Source organism: Canis lupus, chromosome 37 (assembly GCF_011100685.1).
Source record: "Canis lupus familiaris isolate Mischka breed German Shepherd chromosome 37, alternate assembly UU_Cfam_GSD_1.0, whole genome shotgun sequence".
Classification (NCBI taxonomy): Eukaryota; Metazoa; Chordata; class Mammalia; order Carnivora; family Canidae; genus Canis; species Canis lupus.
In genome coordinates, this window is record NC_049258.1 from 6,982,495 (window position 1) to 7,001,998 (window position 19,504).

The following is a 19,504-nucleotide window of genomic DNA, read 5'->3' on the forward strand; positions in this document are numbered from 1 at the left end:
TTCAACCTATGTGAAGTTCAAAAACAGGCAAAATCAATCTATGGTGATGGGTGTCAGAATAATGCTTACTCTGGGTGGGAGGCTATCGACCAGGAAGGGTCATGAGGTGATTTTCTGGGATGTTGCAAATGTTTTGTATCATTTTTCCCCCTCTACATTCCTTCCTCCCAGCTTTACTGAGACATAACTAACATATGAAGAGAATCTATATCTTGAACATTTGTGTTCTATTCAGCTGTACACAAAAGATTAATGCACTTTACTACCTGGACATAAATTTAGGTTCCTCCTTCTCACTTTAGAGCTCCCAGAGCCCAGGCCGACCTGGCTCTTTTTATTTATTTTTATTTTTTATTTATTTTTATATATTTTTTGTGCATATAAAATTTTTCTTTTCTTTTTTTTTTAAGATTTATTTATTTATTTGTGATAGACGTAGAGACAGAGAGAGACAGAGAGAGGCAGAGAGAGAAGTAGCCTCCATGCCGGGAGCCCAATGCAGGACTCTATCCCGGGTACCCAGGATCAGGCCCTGGGCTGAAGACAGGTGCTAAACCACTGAGCCACCCAGGGATCCCCCTAAAATTTTTATTTTCAAATTGAGGCTTATTTAAAAATAACATTTAGGAATTTATACTCACAGGTCATGTTATAGGTAATATCCAAAGAAGATAATCAAAACATATTTTTTGAAGATTTAGTATATGTTTGGTATTAAAACTAATAATAATAATTTTGTTACTAAATCTGCACAAGGTTAGCATTAGCAAGATTAAGATTAGACAGTAGATTTCTGGCTAATGATTATTATAGACAAATATTCAGGAAAATTTCAACAATTACCATCAGTAAAATGGTCCATTGTTGGTCCATGGGCCCATGCCAATCCCCAGAGCCACTGATGAAGGATACTTACACAGGAGAAAGAACTGGTGGCAAGGCAGGGTGGAAGGGAAGGTCTCATGGAGGGTGACTGTTTGGGTGCCTGGTGTGATAAACCTTTCAGGTAATTGAGTGAGGTGATAATCTAAACAATTACTTAACTGTTCCCGAACTGAGTCACTTCTTAACAGTACAAATTCCAGAACTTCTCAGCCAGTATGTCTTGCCCCACAGGTATGCTGAGAGCCTGTCACAGAAGTGCCAAGATATAGGGTGCCCCCTGCAGCTCAGAGAAGCTTTATCCTCTTATACCTGTATGCCTTATAATATTACCATTTTCTATGTGCACATAATATGCAAAAGTTATAAGGCATTGGCCTGACACACTGTTTCTTAATTTTTTTTAGCCAAATACCAATAGCAAATGAAAGTATACCTATTTCTGTATCTTTGAAGGATGGTCTCCAACTACAGTTTGAAGTGATTTGTGGCAAGAATAGGGTTTCTTTAAAGTCTAATGTTAGGGCACCTGGGTGGCTCAGTGGTTGAACCTTTGGCTCAGGTTGTGATCCCGGGGTCTCTGGGATTGAGTCCCCCATCAGGTTCCTCATAGGGAGCCTGCTTCTCCCTCTGCCTATGTCTCTGCCTCTCTCTCTGAATAAATAAAATCTTAAAAAAAAAGGAGGCCTAATGTTATACTTTAAAATCCATGCAAACTTTGCGTTCTTTTCAAATAGATTTTTATTACGTAAAAAAGTACAGTTCTCCATCTCCCCATCTTAAGTAATAGCAAGTGAGATTCTAGGAAGAGGTTTATCTTGTGAACCTTTGTACTGCCTAGAACAAGGCTAAATACCTCCAGGTACTTGGACCCTGGTTTGAGAAGCACAAGCTTAAAGGATTCTCAGAGAATGGTTTACTTGTCTGGACATGTGCTCTGACACATTCATTTCAGCTACATATGACATTGACATTTCTGTAAATGTAAGGAAAGGTAACATTCCGTTTTAGTATATTTTGTCCATTTGTAATTTTTTTTTTTTGGCATTAAACTGCCTAGAGATGGGCCTTGGACCATGTCTGAGAACTGGAGAGCACATACAGCAACTCTCAGTTGAAGATCATTCATAAACATTCTTTCTTCAAAACAAATCTCAGCCTGTTTATTTTTCTCTATCTCTACAATCCTCTCTCTATGGACCAATGCAATGGCCTCTTAATAGCACCTGCCTTTCCATTCTTGCCCTCTCTCATCCACTTTCCAAAATGAAGCCAAAGAGGTTTTTTGAAAAATGCAAATCAGGTCATAACTCCCTCTTAAATCTTCAATGACTGATTTGGAATAAAAATCCTGGTAGGATGGGGCACCTGGATGGCTCAGTGGTTGAGCATCTGTCTTCAGCTCAGGGCGTGATCCTGGGGTCCTGGGATCAAGTCCCACATCTGGCTCCCCACAGGGAGCCTGCTTCTCCCTCTGCCTGTGTCTCTGCTCTTTTTATGTCTCTCATGAATAAATAAATAAAATCTAAAACAAAACAAAACAAGACCTGGTGGGATGGCAAAAAAAAAAAAAAAAAAAAAAAAGAAAGAAAGAAAAGAAAAAAAAAAAAAATCAATCCTGGCAGGATGGCAAATTGGTTAAGACCACACACACCACCTAGGTGCCCTCCTGCTCCAAAATTTTCTAGTTGCATGAGCATGGGTACATTTTAAAATATTTCTGTACTTCAGCTTCCTCATCTGTAAAAGGAAGATCATAATCATACCAACTCATAGGGTTGCTGTGGGAGTAAATGAGTCATAAATGTAAAGTGCTGAGAACAGTGCTGGTATATAGTAAGTACAAATACATATTAGTTAGGTCCTTTTTAAAAAAATATTTTATTTATTTGACAGATATAGACAGTGAGCACAAGCAGGGGGAGTAGCAGGGAGAGGGAGAAACAGGCTCCCCACTGAGCAGGGAGCCCGATGTGGGACCTGATCCTGGGGCCCCAGGATCATGACCTGAGCCGAAGGCTGACACCCAACGGAGTGAGCCACCCAGGTGCCCCTAGCTAGCTCTTGTTGCATTATTTTAAGTCCAGCTGCTGCTTACCTCTTCCACCTTGTCTGGAGTCATTCTCTCTTCCTACCCTGCTCCAGTGACACAGGCCTTTTCCCTTTTCCTCTTTCTGGCCCTAGGGTTTTTGAACATCTGGGGGTGTTTCCTTTGCCTAGAATGGTCTACCACTGGCTCCTGAATGCTGGCTTCCCAGTCTCAGTGTGATTGGTGCCTCATCAGGTGGGACCTCCTGCCCCTCCTTATGATATCATGTTGGGTAATGTCACAACACTTCTCTTAATTTTGAAATTAGACATATGTTTCCATACCCATTGCTGCCTGACTGCCTTATGCCACATGGCCAACGTTTTGAGAGTAGGGAAGACGTCCATTTTGCTTATCACTGTAAGCCCAATGCCTGGCACAGGGCCTGGCATATACATATATGTGAAGTGAATTAATACAGTCCTCATTCTGATAGTTTGCCTGCTAGCTGCACACAAGCATTTTTATAGGGGTGAAGAGATCAAAATGAATTTAAGTCTGATAATTCATAAAAAATCAAAATGTAGCCTAAAGATGTGGGTGCACTAAAGGTGGGAAGAGACTATTCTCTGGCAATGATAGGGGCATTTATAGGCTAATAAAGTATTGGGAACTCATGGTGGTGTGTGTGTGTTATACCAGCTGGCAAAGCTGCTCATCTCGGCCTACTGGACCTCTACACATTCTGGTAAAATAAAGTGTTTTGTCTTTGTTGGCTCAACTGGGGAAACCTGTTGTAGACTCTCCTGGGACCATTTGGAGGTTTTTACCCTACAGTGCAATCCCCTTGTGCATATGCAGTGATTCCAGCAGAGGACCAGTTTGCTGAGGGCCCAGGGATGCTGGAGGAGGTCAGATACAGGAGGCCACTGCAGTGGGAACCCTCAGGCTGCAAGAACAGCAAGAGGACTGCTGGGTGCCTCTCCTGTGGGGCTTTTTTGAAGCGGAACAGGCTTTGAGAGTGCGTGGGAAAGGGCACTGAGGAAGAATTTCACAGACCTTACAACCTCTCCATTGTGACCCCAGCTAAGGAGAAAACTTTTTAAAACGTTTTGTTTTCCCTCTCCCTGTTTCTAGAGGAAGATACTTTATAAAATGAGATTTGTGGGGTAATGTATTTAAATGTCTGTGCAATGTCTGGTTTTGTACTTCTTTTCCTTGTGATAGGCTGACTTCTGACAATATTTTGGAAGAGGATGGAAGCAAGACAAAACAAAATACGCATTGTCCTCCATGTGCTTTAGCTGTCAGGCATCAAATAACCCAGAACAAAGCAACCAATTCAGCCCTGCTTCCTCTGACTTGCTTCTCACAGTGACACAGGCATGGGTCACAATTTCCCCTCTGCAGCTTCCCTGTGTACTCGTAGGGAAGTCCTGAGTGACACACCCAGTTGCCAGACCCCACAGACCGTGGTGGCTCATTAGGGGCTTGGCATGGCCCTCAATGTAAAATGTCTAATGAGACATTCCAGAGCTGCTAAGAGGGAGAGATTCTCCCCTGGGCTCTCTAAATAGCTTCTGAGGCTTTGCGAACAAAAGCCCTACAGAGCCTCTGGCTGGCAACTGCTGGGGCTAATTTTATTTTCACCAGGCAAGGCCCAAGGCAGGGGATGTCTGAAAGAGATTTTGAAAAGAGTATTTTTCGTTTTTCCTTCAGCAGTTAGTCACAAACCAAAATTTGAAATGGCTCCAACTTAGACTTTTTGGAAGGAAGAGAAGGAGAAAGAGAGAGAGAAAGACATGAAACATAAACTGACCCCTAAGTAGGTGATCCATATGGAAAGTACTGTGACTGTACACAGCAAGCCACAGGGAAGAAAACTAACAGCAGAAACTAAACTCTGGCAGTGGGCGAGGCACTGTGGAGTCATTTTGTACGTACTGTATCTTACTAAATGTTCACAGCAGTAAAGTAGGGAATAGTTTTATTCGCCTTTTAGGAAAATGTGGCTCAATAAGTTCCCTAACTTCTCTAGATCACCCAGTTAATAAGTAGAGGACAAAGGATTTAAGACCTGGTTTATCTGATCCTAAAGTCCATGTTCTTCTTATTGGATTTTGCTTTTTCCATAAAAGACCAACTTGGAAGAAGTTTCTAATAACCAAAAATACTAAGGAATATCTATTGAGCACTTGCTATGGGTTGTGTGTTATAGGCCATATTTCTGGGTCTTCCAATGGGCTAGATCTTTATTCTTGGTTTCTAGTTAAAAGAACCTATTGGACCATGATTCTTGGTAATTTTAGATAATTATCCAAAGTCTTTAGTTCTATTAGTTAAGGTGTCTCTGTATCTTACTAAATGTTCACAGCAGTAAAGTAGGGAATAGTTTTATTCGCCTTTTAGGAAAATGTGGCTCAATAAGTTCCCTAACTTCTCTAGATCACCCAGTTAATAAGTAGAGGACAAAGGATTTAAGACCTGGTTTATCTGATCCTAAAGTCCATGTTCTTCTTATTGGATTTTGCTTTTTCCATAAAAGACCAACTTGGAAGAAGTTTCTAATAACCAAAAATACTAAGGAATATCTATTGAGCACTTGCTATGGGTTGTGTGTTATAGGCCATATTTCTGGGTGTTCCAATGGGCTAGATCTTTATTCTTGGTTTCTAGTTAAAAGAACCTATTGGACCATGATTCTTGGTAATTTTAGATAATTATCCAAAGTCTTTAGTTCTATTAGTTAAGGTGTCTCTGACTTAATGATAAGCTGATTTTCTTTTTTCAATTTTTAAAAAGTTTTAATTTAAATTCTAGTTAGTTAAAAATAAATAAATAAATAAATAAATAAATAAATAAATAGATTCTAGTTAGTTAAGCATATAGTGTAGTATTGGTTTCAGAAATAGAATTTTAGTGCTTCATCACATAATATATAGCACCCAGTGCTCATCGTAACATGTGCCCTCCTTAATACTGATCACCTATTTAGCCTATTCCCTGCCCACCTTGCCTCCAGCAACCCTTAATTTATTCTCTGTAGTTGAGAGTCTCATGGAGCACCTGGGTGGCTCAGTCAGTTAAGCATCTGCTCAGGTCAGGATCTCAGGATCCTGAGACTGAGCCCCGCATCAGGCTCCTGCTTTTTCCTCTCTCTCTGCCTGGCCTGCCCCACCCCATGCTCTCTCTCTCTAATAAATAGATAAAATCTTTAAAAAAAAAGTCTCTTATGATTTGCCTCCCCCTCTTTGTTCCTCCTTCCCTTATGTTCATCTGTTTTGTTTCTTAAATTCCAAATATGAGTGAAATCATATGGCATTTGTCTTTCTCTGACTCATTTTGCTTAGCATGATATACTCTGGCTCCAACCACATTGTTGCAAAAGGCAAGATTTCATTCTTTCTGATGGCTGAGTAACAGAATATTATGCACATATATACCCAACAGAATATTATGTATATATATATCACATTTTTATCCATCATCAGTTGATGGACATTTGGGCTCTTCCCATAGTTTGGCTATTGTTGATAATGCTGCTATAAACACAGGGGTCCATGTGTCCCTTCAAACAGTATTTTTGTATCTTTTGGTAAATATCTAGTAGTATAATTGTTGGATCATAGAGTAGTTCTACTTTTAACTTTTTGAGGAACCTCCATACTAAATGATAGTCTGATTTAATGATAATAAGGTATATTGAGGTTTCATTTTATTAGCTTTCTTATTCTTTCCTCTAACCTCATTGAGTTAGTTAATTATCCTGGTTTTCATTGCCTTCATCCTTCCTAATTTACTTTTCAAGTCTCCTAACTATGAATTTTTCTTTTCTTTTAGCACTAATCTCTTTTTAAAAACATTTTCCCTAGAAAGTAATTTTTTGGAAGTTTTGTTTTTGTGATAGACATGAATGATTACATATCCTATTGTAATTAAAAGAGGAAGGCTAAGGGAAGTTGAAAGATAAAGGGGGGGCAGCCCGGGTGGCTCAGCGGTTTAGCGCCACATTCTACCCAGGGCCTGATCCTGCAGTCCCGGGATTGAGTCCCAGGTCAGGCTCCCTGCATGGAGCCTGCTTCTCCCTCTGCCTGGGTCTCTGTCTCTCATGAATAAATAAAATCTTAAAAAAAAAAAAAAAGAAAGAAAGATAAAGGGGAAGCAGAAATAAATAGAGTCAGTATCAGTTTTTGAACCAAAGATTATCTTTCTTTTATGTGTCTGTATACATGTGTGTGTGTGTATGTGTATATATAATTTTTTAAAGATTTTATTTATTCAGAGAGAGAGAGAGAGAGAGAGAGAGAGAGAGAGAGGTAGAGACACAGGCAGAGGGAGAAGCAGGTTCCAAGCAGGGAGCCGGACACAGGACTCATCCTGGGTCTCTGGGATCACACCCTGGACTGAAGGTGGCGCTAAACCACTGAGCCACCCGGGCTGCCCTATGTTTAAATTTTTATTTAGGGATCCCTGGGTGGCGCAGCGGTTTGGCGCCTGCCTTTGGCCCGGGGCATGATCCTGGAGACCCGGGATCGAATCCCACGTCGGGCTCCCAGTGCATGGAGCCTGCTTCTCCCTCTGCCTGTGTCTCTGCCTCTCTGTCTCCCTCTGTGTGACTATCATGAATAAATAAATAAAATCTTTAAAAAAAAAAAATAAAAAATAAATTTTTATTTACATATTTGACAGAGAGAGAGAGAGAGAGAGAGCACAAGCAGGAGGAGCTGAATGGGAGAGTAAGAAGCAGGCTCCCCACTGAGCAGGCAGCCAGGTGATGTGGGGCTCTATCTCAGGATCTTCTGGGATCTTCTTGGCCTGAGCCGAAGGCAGATGCTTAACCAACTGAGCCACCCAGGTGCCCCACAAAGATTATTTTTCTATACAAATTTTTAGAGTCAGCTGTAGACTAGAGAACATGGTAGGTAGTGCCTGAAATTGGGATAGTGTATACATTTGAATAGTAACAATCAAATGCCATTATAATCCTCCTAACCAGGCTGTTATAATGCATCTTATTTGGAAAATCCTAGTCAATCACAGTGTTTTGTCTATTCTTGAGAGTTACAGCCCAAATAGCAAACATTATATTATATTTTTACCACACACGACAGTTAAGCTTTTATTTATTTATTTCATTTAGCATCATAATATCTTTATTATGATTCACAGTGATAATCTATGCCCAGCTTCTGGGAGCATCAGATCCTTCAGGAGTGAAGTCTGAGCCATAGGGAGGAGCATGCAGCTCTAGTGACAGAAAGACAGGGCTGGAAGATGTTCCCTTCAGCTTATTGTCAAGTTACATTCTGCAAAAAAGGCCAGAGGAAGGGCACAAAGGACCAGAGGGCATTGGGTCCTCCAGTTAGTTAGTGTTCTCAGAGCTCCCCTCACAAACTTGTGTTTGGCTGGGAGACAGATCATAGGTCATCCCTTAAACGAGGCTAAGCTTGAAGGCCTTTGTTTCACATGGATATGGAAAGGTCTTACTGCTTATACCTTGCTGTTCTCACCTATGGTCATGCCAACCCATGCTGTACAAACTGAAATGTAACTGGGCTTCTTAGTCACTGGCCCAGACCAGATGTGCCCTACTGTCCAAAATCTGGGTCATCAGGGCATGTTGCTCAGAGGGAGGTCTTCTTTAGTGCTAGTTGGGTCTAGTGGAAATTCTGTCATCTGTTTTTCTTTCCTTTCAAGGTTGCCAAAAGCAGTGGTAGCAGGAAAGCATGATAGATGTGTCTCTACCTCTCTCTCTCTCTCTCTCTCTCTCTGTCTCTATGAATAAATAAAATCTTTAAAAAATTATACACGCACACATATATACACACACCTACATAAAAGAAAGATAATCTTTGGTTCAAAAACTGATACTCTATTTCTGCTTTAAAACTTTAAATTAAAGCTATATAGCTGTGTAATAATTGGAATCTAATTCCTGGTGAATCTACTGTCCTTTTAGCCACAGACCTTGAGAGGCAAAAACATTTCCACCAACTCTGATAGAGCTCGAATTCTTTAGATATCAATATATCATAATATAAAACTTACCTTTAGATGTTTCCCAGCATACAAAAGAATCAATTAAAGACAAGCCTTGTTTATAATAAAATGTCGTTAACTCCAGCCAATCGGCATCAAGTGTACTAATGATAGATCCTTTTCTTGTTACTTTCATCGACAGGATGCCTTCCTGGTAGGTCCAGCAGGTTGACTCATCATCAAAAACATTGAATACTGTATATAGCTTGTTATCTGGGGATAGGTGTTCAGAAAGAAGAAAAATTATTTATTCATTTATTGAAAGGATTCCTCATTTTTTGTTATTATTCATGTATGTCAAGTAAACAGACAAACATAGAGAATAATAAAATTACCCATCACTCAGCTTTATTAAATGTTAACCTTGTGCCATGTTTCCTTCAGACTTTCTTCCAGGAAATGAGAAATGGATGTAGTTGAAGCTCACTTTATAGTTTTCCCTAATCCAGTTCTCCAGAAATTGCTACTATAATGATTTGGTTTTTATTATTCTTATTCAAGCTTTTACTCTTTTAATACACACTTATATACCCATTAATATATGTTATGTTTTGCAGTTTAAAAAGCAGTATGATATTATATATATACATCTATAAATTGATTTTTAAAAAAGATTTAAAAAAATAAAAAAGATTTATTTATTTATTTGAGACATAGAGCACAAGTATAGGGGGATAAGAGCAATGGGAGAGGGAGGAGCAGATTCCCTGTTGAGCAGGGATCCTGGCGTGGGGCTCAATCTCAGGAGCCTGAGATCATAACCTGAACTGGAGGGAGATGGTTAATCAACTGAGCCACCCAGGTGCTCTTATAAATTGATCTTTTTATGCTTTAAGTGGGATTAATACAATTAGACTTTATTCATTTAGTTAAACTGCTACATAATATTCCAGTTTAATTATGCTCCTGTTGAAACATTGTTTCCAAAATTTTGTTATTATAAGCATTATTCATGTCTCTTTAGATACACCTGTAGGAATGACTCTAGAATATATATTTAAACATGGAACTGCTGGGTCCTACCTTCTAGTTTTCCATAAGTTGGCAAATTCTTTTTTTTTTTTTTTTTTAAGATTTTATTTATTTATTCATGAGAGACACAGAAAGAGACAGAGACATAGGCAGAGGGAGAAGCAGGTGGCCCTCAGGGAGCCTAATGTGGGACTTGATACCCAAACTCCAGGATCAGGCCCTGAGCTGAAAGCAGAGCTCAACCACTGAGTCATCCAGGCATCCCAAGTTGACAAATTCTTTTTTTTTTAATATTCATTTATTCATAGAGAAATAGAGAGGCAGAGACACAGGCAGAGGGAGAAGCAGGTCCCATGCAGGGAGCCGGACGTGGGACCCGATCCTGGGACCCCAGGACCACGCCCCCGGGCCAAAGGCAGGCACCCAACCACTGAGCCACCTGAGGATCCCCCAAGTTGACAAATTCTTAAGTTGGGGAGTAGTCTGGTGGATCCACCTCCATAGTTGTGTTTAGGAAGTCTAATACCACTTGTATTGCAAAAGTATTTGGGAGTATGTATGTTATGTGCATTTTAAAAAAAGATTTTATTTATTTACTTATTTAGAGACAGCTAAGGCGGGGAGGGGCAGAGGGAGAGGAGAGATAATCTCTGGTAGACTTCATGCTGAGTGTGGAGCCAGATGCAGGGCTCAGTCTCATCACCCTGAGATCATGACCTGAGCTGAAACCAAGAGTTGAATGCTCAAGGAACTGACCCACTCAGGTGCTCATATGTGCATTTTTCTGGATTGAGTCTCCATGGATTTCACCAGATTCTCCAAGAAGTCTTTTGTGTGTGTCTCCTCCAACTTCACCCCTGCACACAAAGTTAAGAACTATTGCCATACACAAATTATTAAGAAGTACATGATTTAAGCTATTTAGAAAGTGAAGTCTACAGGCACCTGGGTGGCTCAGTTGATTATGCATTTGACTTGATTTCGGCTCAGGTCATGATCTTAGGGTTGTGAGATCAAGCCCTGGGTTGGGCTCTGCACTGGGACTGGAGCTTGCTTAAGATTCTCTCTGCTCTTCTATCCCTCCTCTAAAAAAAAAAAAACTTTAAAAAAAAATGGAATCTAAAGATTGATAATTAAGTAGATAGCATATTGGATTTGGAACTTAAAAGAACTGGGAATAAACACCAGGTCTAATCAAAGTTAGGATGGGAACCAGCTGGAATTTAAAGGTATCATTGGGTGGAAGATAGCAAATAGGTCTCTGACCATGTTCCAACAACTCTTGTTCCTAAAATGTTTATACTGCAGGGTAACAGTGGGTGGTTGTTAGCTAGGGAGCTGGTGAGAAAGTGGGAGGGTGCTGGTGGTGGTGAGGAGGGGTGAGATGGTGAATTAGAAAATGCTCCTGGTTCGTTGTTAAAAAGATTGTGTTGATCATAGTCGAGTGAGTCTCTGCCATCCTCAGAATGTTGAGCACATCTCACTACAACCTGGAAAGCTGACGTATGTGTGTGCAGCTTCAGCTCTGACATGGATCACAGGATCAGTCCATAGCAGCTAACTTAATACAGAATTTATTTCGTGGCAGGCACAGGACTAAGTGTCTTATCTTTTAGCTACATCTCACAACCCCCTTTCTATGAAGAAATTGAGGCAGTCTGACTCTAGAGCTCTCAATTCTAAGATATGCATCGTTTTTGACTTTCTCTAGTAGTGTTTTTTTTTTCCTTTTTTCCTCCAGTAGTGCTTTTTAGAGCATGCCTGCAAAGGTAGCAGAAAACTGAGCAGGCCAAAATACGTGAAAAAGTAGTCTCAATTTCTTGGGAAGACTTGCTAGTTGGCAAAGTAGAATAAAACTATAATTTAAAGCTATTTTACGATGCAGGCACTATTGTTATATTAATTGTTTCATCATGATGTACATTTTCATATTCTAATTGATGATCAAAGAAAGCCAATTAACTTCAAAGGCTAAAACCATCCATGAAATGGGAAAGGCCAAAACAAAAATTCTCACACACTGTTTGTAAAAACAAACATAAGTCAGAACAGCTTTCTATATTTATATAATCATTTTCTGTATACACGCACAGCCTCCATTTAACAGGGGAACTGGTGAATGACTAAATGGAAACCAATTTTCAAAACAAAATTTCCTTATGTGGATGGCATTGTATGGCCATGCCAGGGACAATTGTTTGAAAAACTGCCCTACCTTATTTCTGGCTGTAATAATTAAAAAAAAATCAAGACAAGTTTATATTAGTTTATTTAATCTATAATCTTTAGAAACTTACTTTGCCTCACATTTCTAAAAAATATCAAAAACTTATTTTTGCTAAATTTAAACTAAAGTACTATTTCTACTCATCTTGTCTATTACCTTCTCCCTTTCTGGATTTAGAGTAACTGGGGCCGCCATCTTGGTCCATTTGACACTGTCCACTTTCGTGATGAGGTTCTTCCTCAATTCCACTCTCAGATGATTGCCCACTTAATGTTCCTTCATTCCAACTTTTACAGTTTTCCTCTGAAGGTAGTGTTGATTCTGTATCTCCATCATGGTTGGTTCCATTGCAGAATTTAAGTGGTGGATGAGGCTGTGATATGAATCCAACAAATTTCATTCTTTTCTTAGCAGCTATATTAATCTGAAAAGAGATTGTAGAACAAAATGTAAAATTCATTTACATTGATTAACAATTAACCTGTAGGCTTGTTAAGGAAATCCATAAGAAGTAAATTAACCACTAACTGAAGGCTCATTCATACACGAATTAATAACCTCTAATAAAGCACTACTCCTAAGACTCTTGTCAAACTATTATTGTGACTTCTTTGAACAAAACTGATACACTTCAGAAATTATGAAAACACGAATCATGTGTTTCTTCAAAAGGTAAGCAACTATTTGGGAAGAATTAATAATTCTGTAACATGATTTTTGCATATTTGTTAACAATGGTCTCTCCCACTGAAGCAAAATTAAAAACTATTCCAAGAAATCCTCAAAATGACATTACCAAATACATCTTAATTAATAAAGAAGATACATTAATTGTTTTAAGATTTTATTTATTTGGGCAGCCCCGGTGGCTCAGCAGTTTAACGCCACCTTCAGCCCAGGGCCTGATTCTGGAGACCCGGGATCGAGTCCTGCATTGGGCTCCCTGCATGGAGCCTGCTTCTCCCTCTGTCTGTCTCTCCCTCATGAGTAAATAAATAAAATCTTCAAAAAAATATTTTACTTATTTGACAGAGAGAGAGAGAGAGAGCGTGAGCACACAAGCACTGGGAGCAGCAGAGGGAGAGGCAGAAGCAGGCTCTGCTGAGATCATGACCTGAGCTAAAGGCAGATGCTTAGCTGATTGAGCCACCCAGGTGCCCCTAAATTAAATGTTTTTTTTTTTAAAGATTTTATTTATTTATTCATGAGAGACAGAGAGAGAGAGAGAGAGAGAGAGAGAGAGAGAGGCAGAGACACAGGCAGAGGGAGAAGCAGGCTCCAAGCAGGAAGCCCGATGTGGGACTCGATCCCGGGTCTCCAGGATCACGCGGTGGCCTGAAGGCAGGCGCTAAACTGCTGAGCCACCCAGGGATCCCCTAAATTAAATGTTTTAAATGTTACCTGGGAGAGGAAAAAAGACTTATGGTGGAGATTGCAAGTGCAAACACTCATGATGAGAAATGAAATAAATGAAAAGGGCCAGGAACAACTGGGGTACAACCAGAGAGCAATGCCCACTCAAAGGGACAATGGTCACTCAGCTCCAGGCAATGAGGAGAATTCTGAGCAGGAAAGAGGTGTGGGTGTGTGGACCTAGAATAGATGATGACACTGACACTGTATCATTTACTCCTATAAATGAACATATGGAGGTTGTAACAATGCACAAAACCTTAAAAGTAACCACAAATTGTCTTTTATATCAGCAGTCCTGGGAGAGGTGAGGGAGGTGGTAAGGAAGCATGGTACGCTGCATGTGGGAATGGGTAAATTTATTGTCAGTTCTTTCCTAGGCCTAATTAGTTGATTTGGGTGAAAAAAGTGTAGAAGGCTTTTTTCATTACTAGAAAGGTTTATCTGGAAAAGTGTGGTAACAGAGTATTAATGTTTTTTCCATTTTTTAAATTGGAAGATTGATGTTTTGTAAATGTTATTTTTATTTAAAAATCCTAGGGAAAACACTTATAAACCTAATTTTAAAAATAGAGCAAATATTGATATGTTAAAATGACTTAAAATCTAGCTATTTAACAATAAGCTTTTTATGTGAGACAGCTGTTCCAAAATAACATTTGGCATTCATCTATTACTCTTGTTCATACATGGGGCAATGTTCAAATAGTTCATGTGCAATGTTTCCTAAAGTTTTTCTCTTCATGAAATAGCCCCATTATTCTAATTGCTGAAATAACAGAACTTTCCTGTTTAAATAGATCTTTAACTGTGTCCAGGAAGTCAAATGCAAAACAAGGGCTCTGATGGTGATCTATTAAGACTAAATTAGTAGTTACATTTTTATTTTAGAAGAAATTTTTTGGAGTGAATTTATTCCCAGAAAAACAAATTGAAATTTCCTAGAATAGTAGTAGTAAACAGTATGTGTAGCTTGTTTATAAAAATCTAGTGTCAAAGACTATTCCTGAAAACCTTAGTGAATGGTGACTTTATACCTAAAAGGGAAATATCACTAGCAGTTATAACTTGTTATACACAAACTACAGATAATCTGACACAAATGGCCTTTTAAAGCCTGGCAACAATAGAAATAATGAATAAATTTGACAGTTTCTTATTTGAAACGCCTTAGGTTTTTGGCTCTATTCATTTAAATAAAACCTAAAACCTTACAAATATATCAATGTAATTAAGAATAAACTTTCAGGGATGCCTGGGTGGCTCAGTTGGTTAAGCGTCTGCCTTCAGCTCAGGTCATGATCTTTGAGTCATGATTGAGTCCCACATCAGGCTCCTTGCTCAGTGGGAAACCTGCTTCTCCCTCTGCCTGCCTCTCCCCCTGCTTGTGCTCTCTTTTTCTTTCTCTCAGACAAATAAATAAAATCTTAAAGATAACAACAAACTTTCACCTAAAATCCTATAAATTTAGAATACTTATGAATGTAAAATTTTTCTTGATTTTTTAAAAAGATTTAAAAATAGTTCATTAAACTATCTTGACGTCTTCCTTTTTCTTTTTTTAAAGACTTAATTAATTTATTTCTGAGAGAGAAAGCATGAGTGGAGGGGCAGAGGGAGAGGAAGAAGACATCCCATTGAGGCATGAGCCCAATACAGGGCTTGATCCCAGGACCTAAGCCAAAGGCAGACACTCAACCCACTAAGCCACCCAGGCACTCTTCCTTTTTTTTTTTTTTAAAGATAGATAGGTTTATTTATTTATTTAATTTAAGGCAGTGAGAGAAAGCTTGCATGTCAGCAGGAGAGGCAGAAGGAGAGGGAGAAGAAGAGAAGCAGACTCCCCACTGAGCATGGAGCCCTACTTGGGGCTCTATCCCAAGACCCTGATATCATGACCTGAACTGAAATCAAGAGTTGGATGCTTAGCTGACTGAGCCACCCAGGTGCCCCAACTTTTTCTGTTTTCAGTTAATTTCTTGGAATAGATGCTAATAGAAAAAATAAAATGGGATTTATGATTTTTATGACCAGACTGATATTCAGAAACACCATACTAGTTCATTACAATGCCAATTGCAATATATGAATGTTTTCTTTTCTTTTTTTTTTTAAGAGTTTTATTTATTTATTCATGAGAGACATAGAGAGAGAGAGAGGCAGAGGCATAGGCAGAGCGAGAAGCAGGCTCCATGCAGGGAGCCCGATGTGGGACTCAATCCTGGGACTCCAGGATCATGCCCTGGGCTGAAGGCAGGCCCTCAACCACTGAGTCATCCAGGGATCCTATATGAATATTTTCTTGAAGCTCTTCTAATACCTTTGATTTAATTTCTCAGTTAATATTGGTGAGTTATTTTATTTAAAAAATTATTAGTTAGCTTGAATCTTTTTCCAGTGTCTGTTGTTGGTATTTCCTTTTGTATTTTGCTGTGCATAGAATCTGTCTATCCATTCAAGACTGGACAGTGCTTTCATGCATTTGTATTCATTTACTATATATTCTAAAAGAAACTCCCATAGGACACATTTGTTGGGGATTCCTCCCCCATTCTTATTTTAAGGCTTAATTTTCCTAGGATATGTGTTATATTTATATACTCCAATTTCTCAGCCTATTCATAATTGAGTTCATCCTCAGTTTATCCTTTCATCTTTTTCTGGATTTTTTATAGGTAAAGAAATTACCCCTTTATCGCTTTTGAAATGTGTGGAATCTATTTTCTACAGAACAACTGTCCATTTTCCCAGCAGTACTCACTAAATGATGGTTGTTCCCCCATTTTATTTCATCAGGTTTGTTATCAAACTTCTTATATGTGTGTAAATTTATTTCTGGCATTTCCATTCTGTTTCACTGGCTTATATTTCTGTTTCTAACTGTACAATTTGGTATGTGTGCTTCAATATGTTTTAACCTCTAGTAGAAGTCACTCACCATTTCCCTGTTCTTTTAAAAGTAAGAAAGGAAGTTGATAAAGAAGAAATACTAAATCTTTCTTGATATCACATGAAAAAATGTATACATTTAGTACCTTTTCTATCAGTTCTTTTGCTATGTCATTTGTTTGTGTCTCATAAGTTAGAGGACATTCCTCAATCACAAGCCTTGGGCGTCTCTGTCCACTGGGTACTGCCGAATGCTTTGGGCTGTAACAGAGAATATATTCATGGTTGGAAGTCAGTTGATCATTTTCAGCTAATATGCTCATGTAAAAATGAGAGGGCAACTCAAAAATAAGATCAAGAGAATCCTTTATTTTTCCAAGCCTAATGGTTGACTTCTTAGGTAAAAATACCAGAAAAACACAGTAACTTCTATTAATTTAAATTTTCTTAGTTTAAACCTCTATTAATTTAATTTTTAATTTAATATGGAAGAAAACAAATTCATCAGTTGTTTTAATAAAAATTGTGAGAAATGATTTTAGGTTACTGTTACATCTCGTTTTTGTACAAAAGCACAAGTAAAGGTCCCATTTAAATGCAAATAAATATTGTCCTTTTTCCTTTTTTTCTTTTCTGATCTTTACCCCTTGCTTATTCTTAGCCTTGTCAGAGCACTGCTAAGTCCACTGGAAGTAATGCTAAAAGAGGAAAAATAATTTATACATGGTTTAGAAGATTGGTAATTAGGACATCAGTGTTGTGCCATTAAATGGCATGTTTACTTAGTAATGCTTGAAATACTGGATGAGGTTCCATCTCATGGTGAAATCTGGGGCCCGTACAAACCCTCTCAGACAATGTGTAAGTTGGCAATCGTTCAGTAGCAAGGCAGTGTTCCTTAAAAGCACAATTGGGATTTTTTTAAGTCCTTCTTTAATTGTTTTTTTTTTTTCAATTTTCTTGTTTTCTCTCTTCTTATTCCATTTTTCTTTCCCTGCTTAGCCCTTTCCTAGTTAAAGTGATCGATTATTAGTCCATCACTAAAAAGAGAAAACAGTTTTTACCCTGGTCTTTGAGGTGGCTTGATATAGTTTAAGAGATGTATAAAAAAGCATGTGTTAAAGACATTGGTTTGGTTTTTTAATTCTTCATTGGAAAGAAGAATTGGAAAGGGCAATGGTATTTTGAAAACTATTAAACTTACAAGGTAGGTTGGCAAAAGTGGTGGCAGTATTGTTTGGGAAAGCAGCTACTAACAAAAATGAAAAAAAACCTAAAATGGATGGTTTTTACATCCTATTTATTTTGGAAAAAGCTGATAAGAAGTCTATCTGATTTGTGAAAACTTGGCAGGTAGGTCTTTCTGCTGTAAAAGTTCTAAAAGGGAGAGAGTTTCTGTTGCCACTATTAATAATATAGGGAAAAAAAAGGCATTCAGTGAAAGTGGACTTCATTGGTCCAGTCAGTTTTTTGTTTTTTGTTTTTTGTTTTTTTTTTAGCTCAGCAACAGCACCTGTAGCTGATGGCTACTTTCTCATCTGGTGAAGTTTCTAGGTACTTCTTGAATCTATTTTCCTTTTCCTTTGTTTACTGACATCCTCACCTCGAACCCATTTGTCTGCAGGGGCTAAAGTCAATAAGGAGTTTTAAAAGGAGGGAGGTTTAAGTTTCCTTTCTCAATCCAGATTCAACTACCAGAAAATGTGCTCTAAACCAAACCTCCTAATTATCCTTTATTCCCCATCACTACATTCAAACTTCTTTTTCTCTTTTCCCAAGAAAACTATCTCAACAGCTTCCTAGCCTGTTTCCTTGAGTACCAGGCTTACCTTAATTTCAAGCGCAATAGCACTACTCTGTACAGGTAACTTGCAGGTAGGTGTTTTCGCTGCCCCACAGGTTGTATAACAGGATGAATAGCTCCAACAATATATCCTTTAAGATAGTAGTCTTCCACTTTTGTTACTATATCTGGAATTGAATTTATCTTGATGACTTCTGGGTTTGGCGAAGCTGAAATATCAAACACAATGAGAAATTTGCACATTTATGAAATGTTATTTTATAAAATGTTATTTTTTTCTATGTGATTATGCTAATAAACAGGAAGCATATTCGTATGATTTAATCTCAAGGTTACATTAATGTGAATTACATATTTTCTAAATTAATTCCAGAAAAAAGCAGAAGTAACCTCATAAGCTTATAGATATGTAATATTACTGATATGTCTTAAAGTAGAAATGCTTTACGTAATTTTTTCAATTAAGGCAGCTCTATATTTAGGATTTCATTTGAGTGACTGTATTCTATTACTAGATACTGAAGACATACATAAGAGAAACAATATTAAGTTGAAGAGCCAATTGTTTTTACAATTCTGAACAGGATAAAATGAATAATTTTTAATATAAAATTCATACAAATATAAAAATTAAAAGTGGGTGTAATGATATGTTATGCAGGAATTGTCCAGTGCTTGTTTCTATCACTTACATATAACACACAGTGCTCATCCCAACAAATGCTTTCCTTAATGTCCATCACCCATTTAGTGTATCCTCTCACCTTCCTCCCCTCCAGCAAACCTCAGTTTGTTCTCTTAACTATAAAGTTTCTTATGGTTTGCCTTCTTCTCTGTTTTTATCTTATTTTATTTTTCCTTTCCTTCCCCTATGTTCATTTGTTTTGTTTCTTAAATTCCACATAAGTGAAATCATATGGTATTTGTCTTTGACTTATTTTGCTTAACATAATACTGATTTCAATACTTACATAAATGATTGATGAAAGGAATAGAAAAAATAAAAGTATCCAGAAAGTCTTTTTTTTTTTTTTTTTTTTTTTTTGGAGAGAGGGAGAAAGAGAAAGAGTGGGGAGAGCGGCAGAAGAGAGAGAGAATCTCAAGCTGGGCATGAAGCCCGACAAGGGGCTCAATCACACAACCCTGAGATTATGACCTGAGTTGAAATCAAGAGTTGAATGCTTAACTCACTGGGCCACGCAGGTGCCCCAGAAGTTCTTTTTTAGTAAGTAAAATTCCTAAATGTAGA

General features: G+C 38.2%; 1 protein-coding gene across 4 annotated transcripts in view; it reads right to left on the reverse strand.

Moving 5' to 3' along the window:
• The window catches only part of RFTN2 (raftlin family member 2), an 80,004-nt gene that overhangs the window by 28,618 nt on the left and 31,882 nt on the right, over positions 1-19,504 (reverse strand). For all 4 annotated transcript variants that reach the window (XM_038585263.1, XM_038585261.1, XM_038585262.1 and 1 more), the window contains 4 exons: positions 18,281-18,464; positions 16,598-16,712; positions 12,306-12,573; positions 8,960-9,163 (listed from right to left, as the gene is read on the reverse strand). In XM_038585263.1, the coding sequence (XP_038441191.1) occupies positions 8,960-9,163; positions 12,306-12,573; positions 16,598-16,712; positions 18,281-18,464 (771 nt within the window). The remainder of the gene's footprint in view (positions 1-8,959; positions 9,164-12,305; positions 12,574-16,597; positions 16,713-18,280; positions 18,465-19,504) is intronic.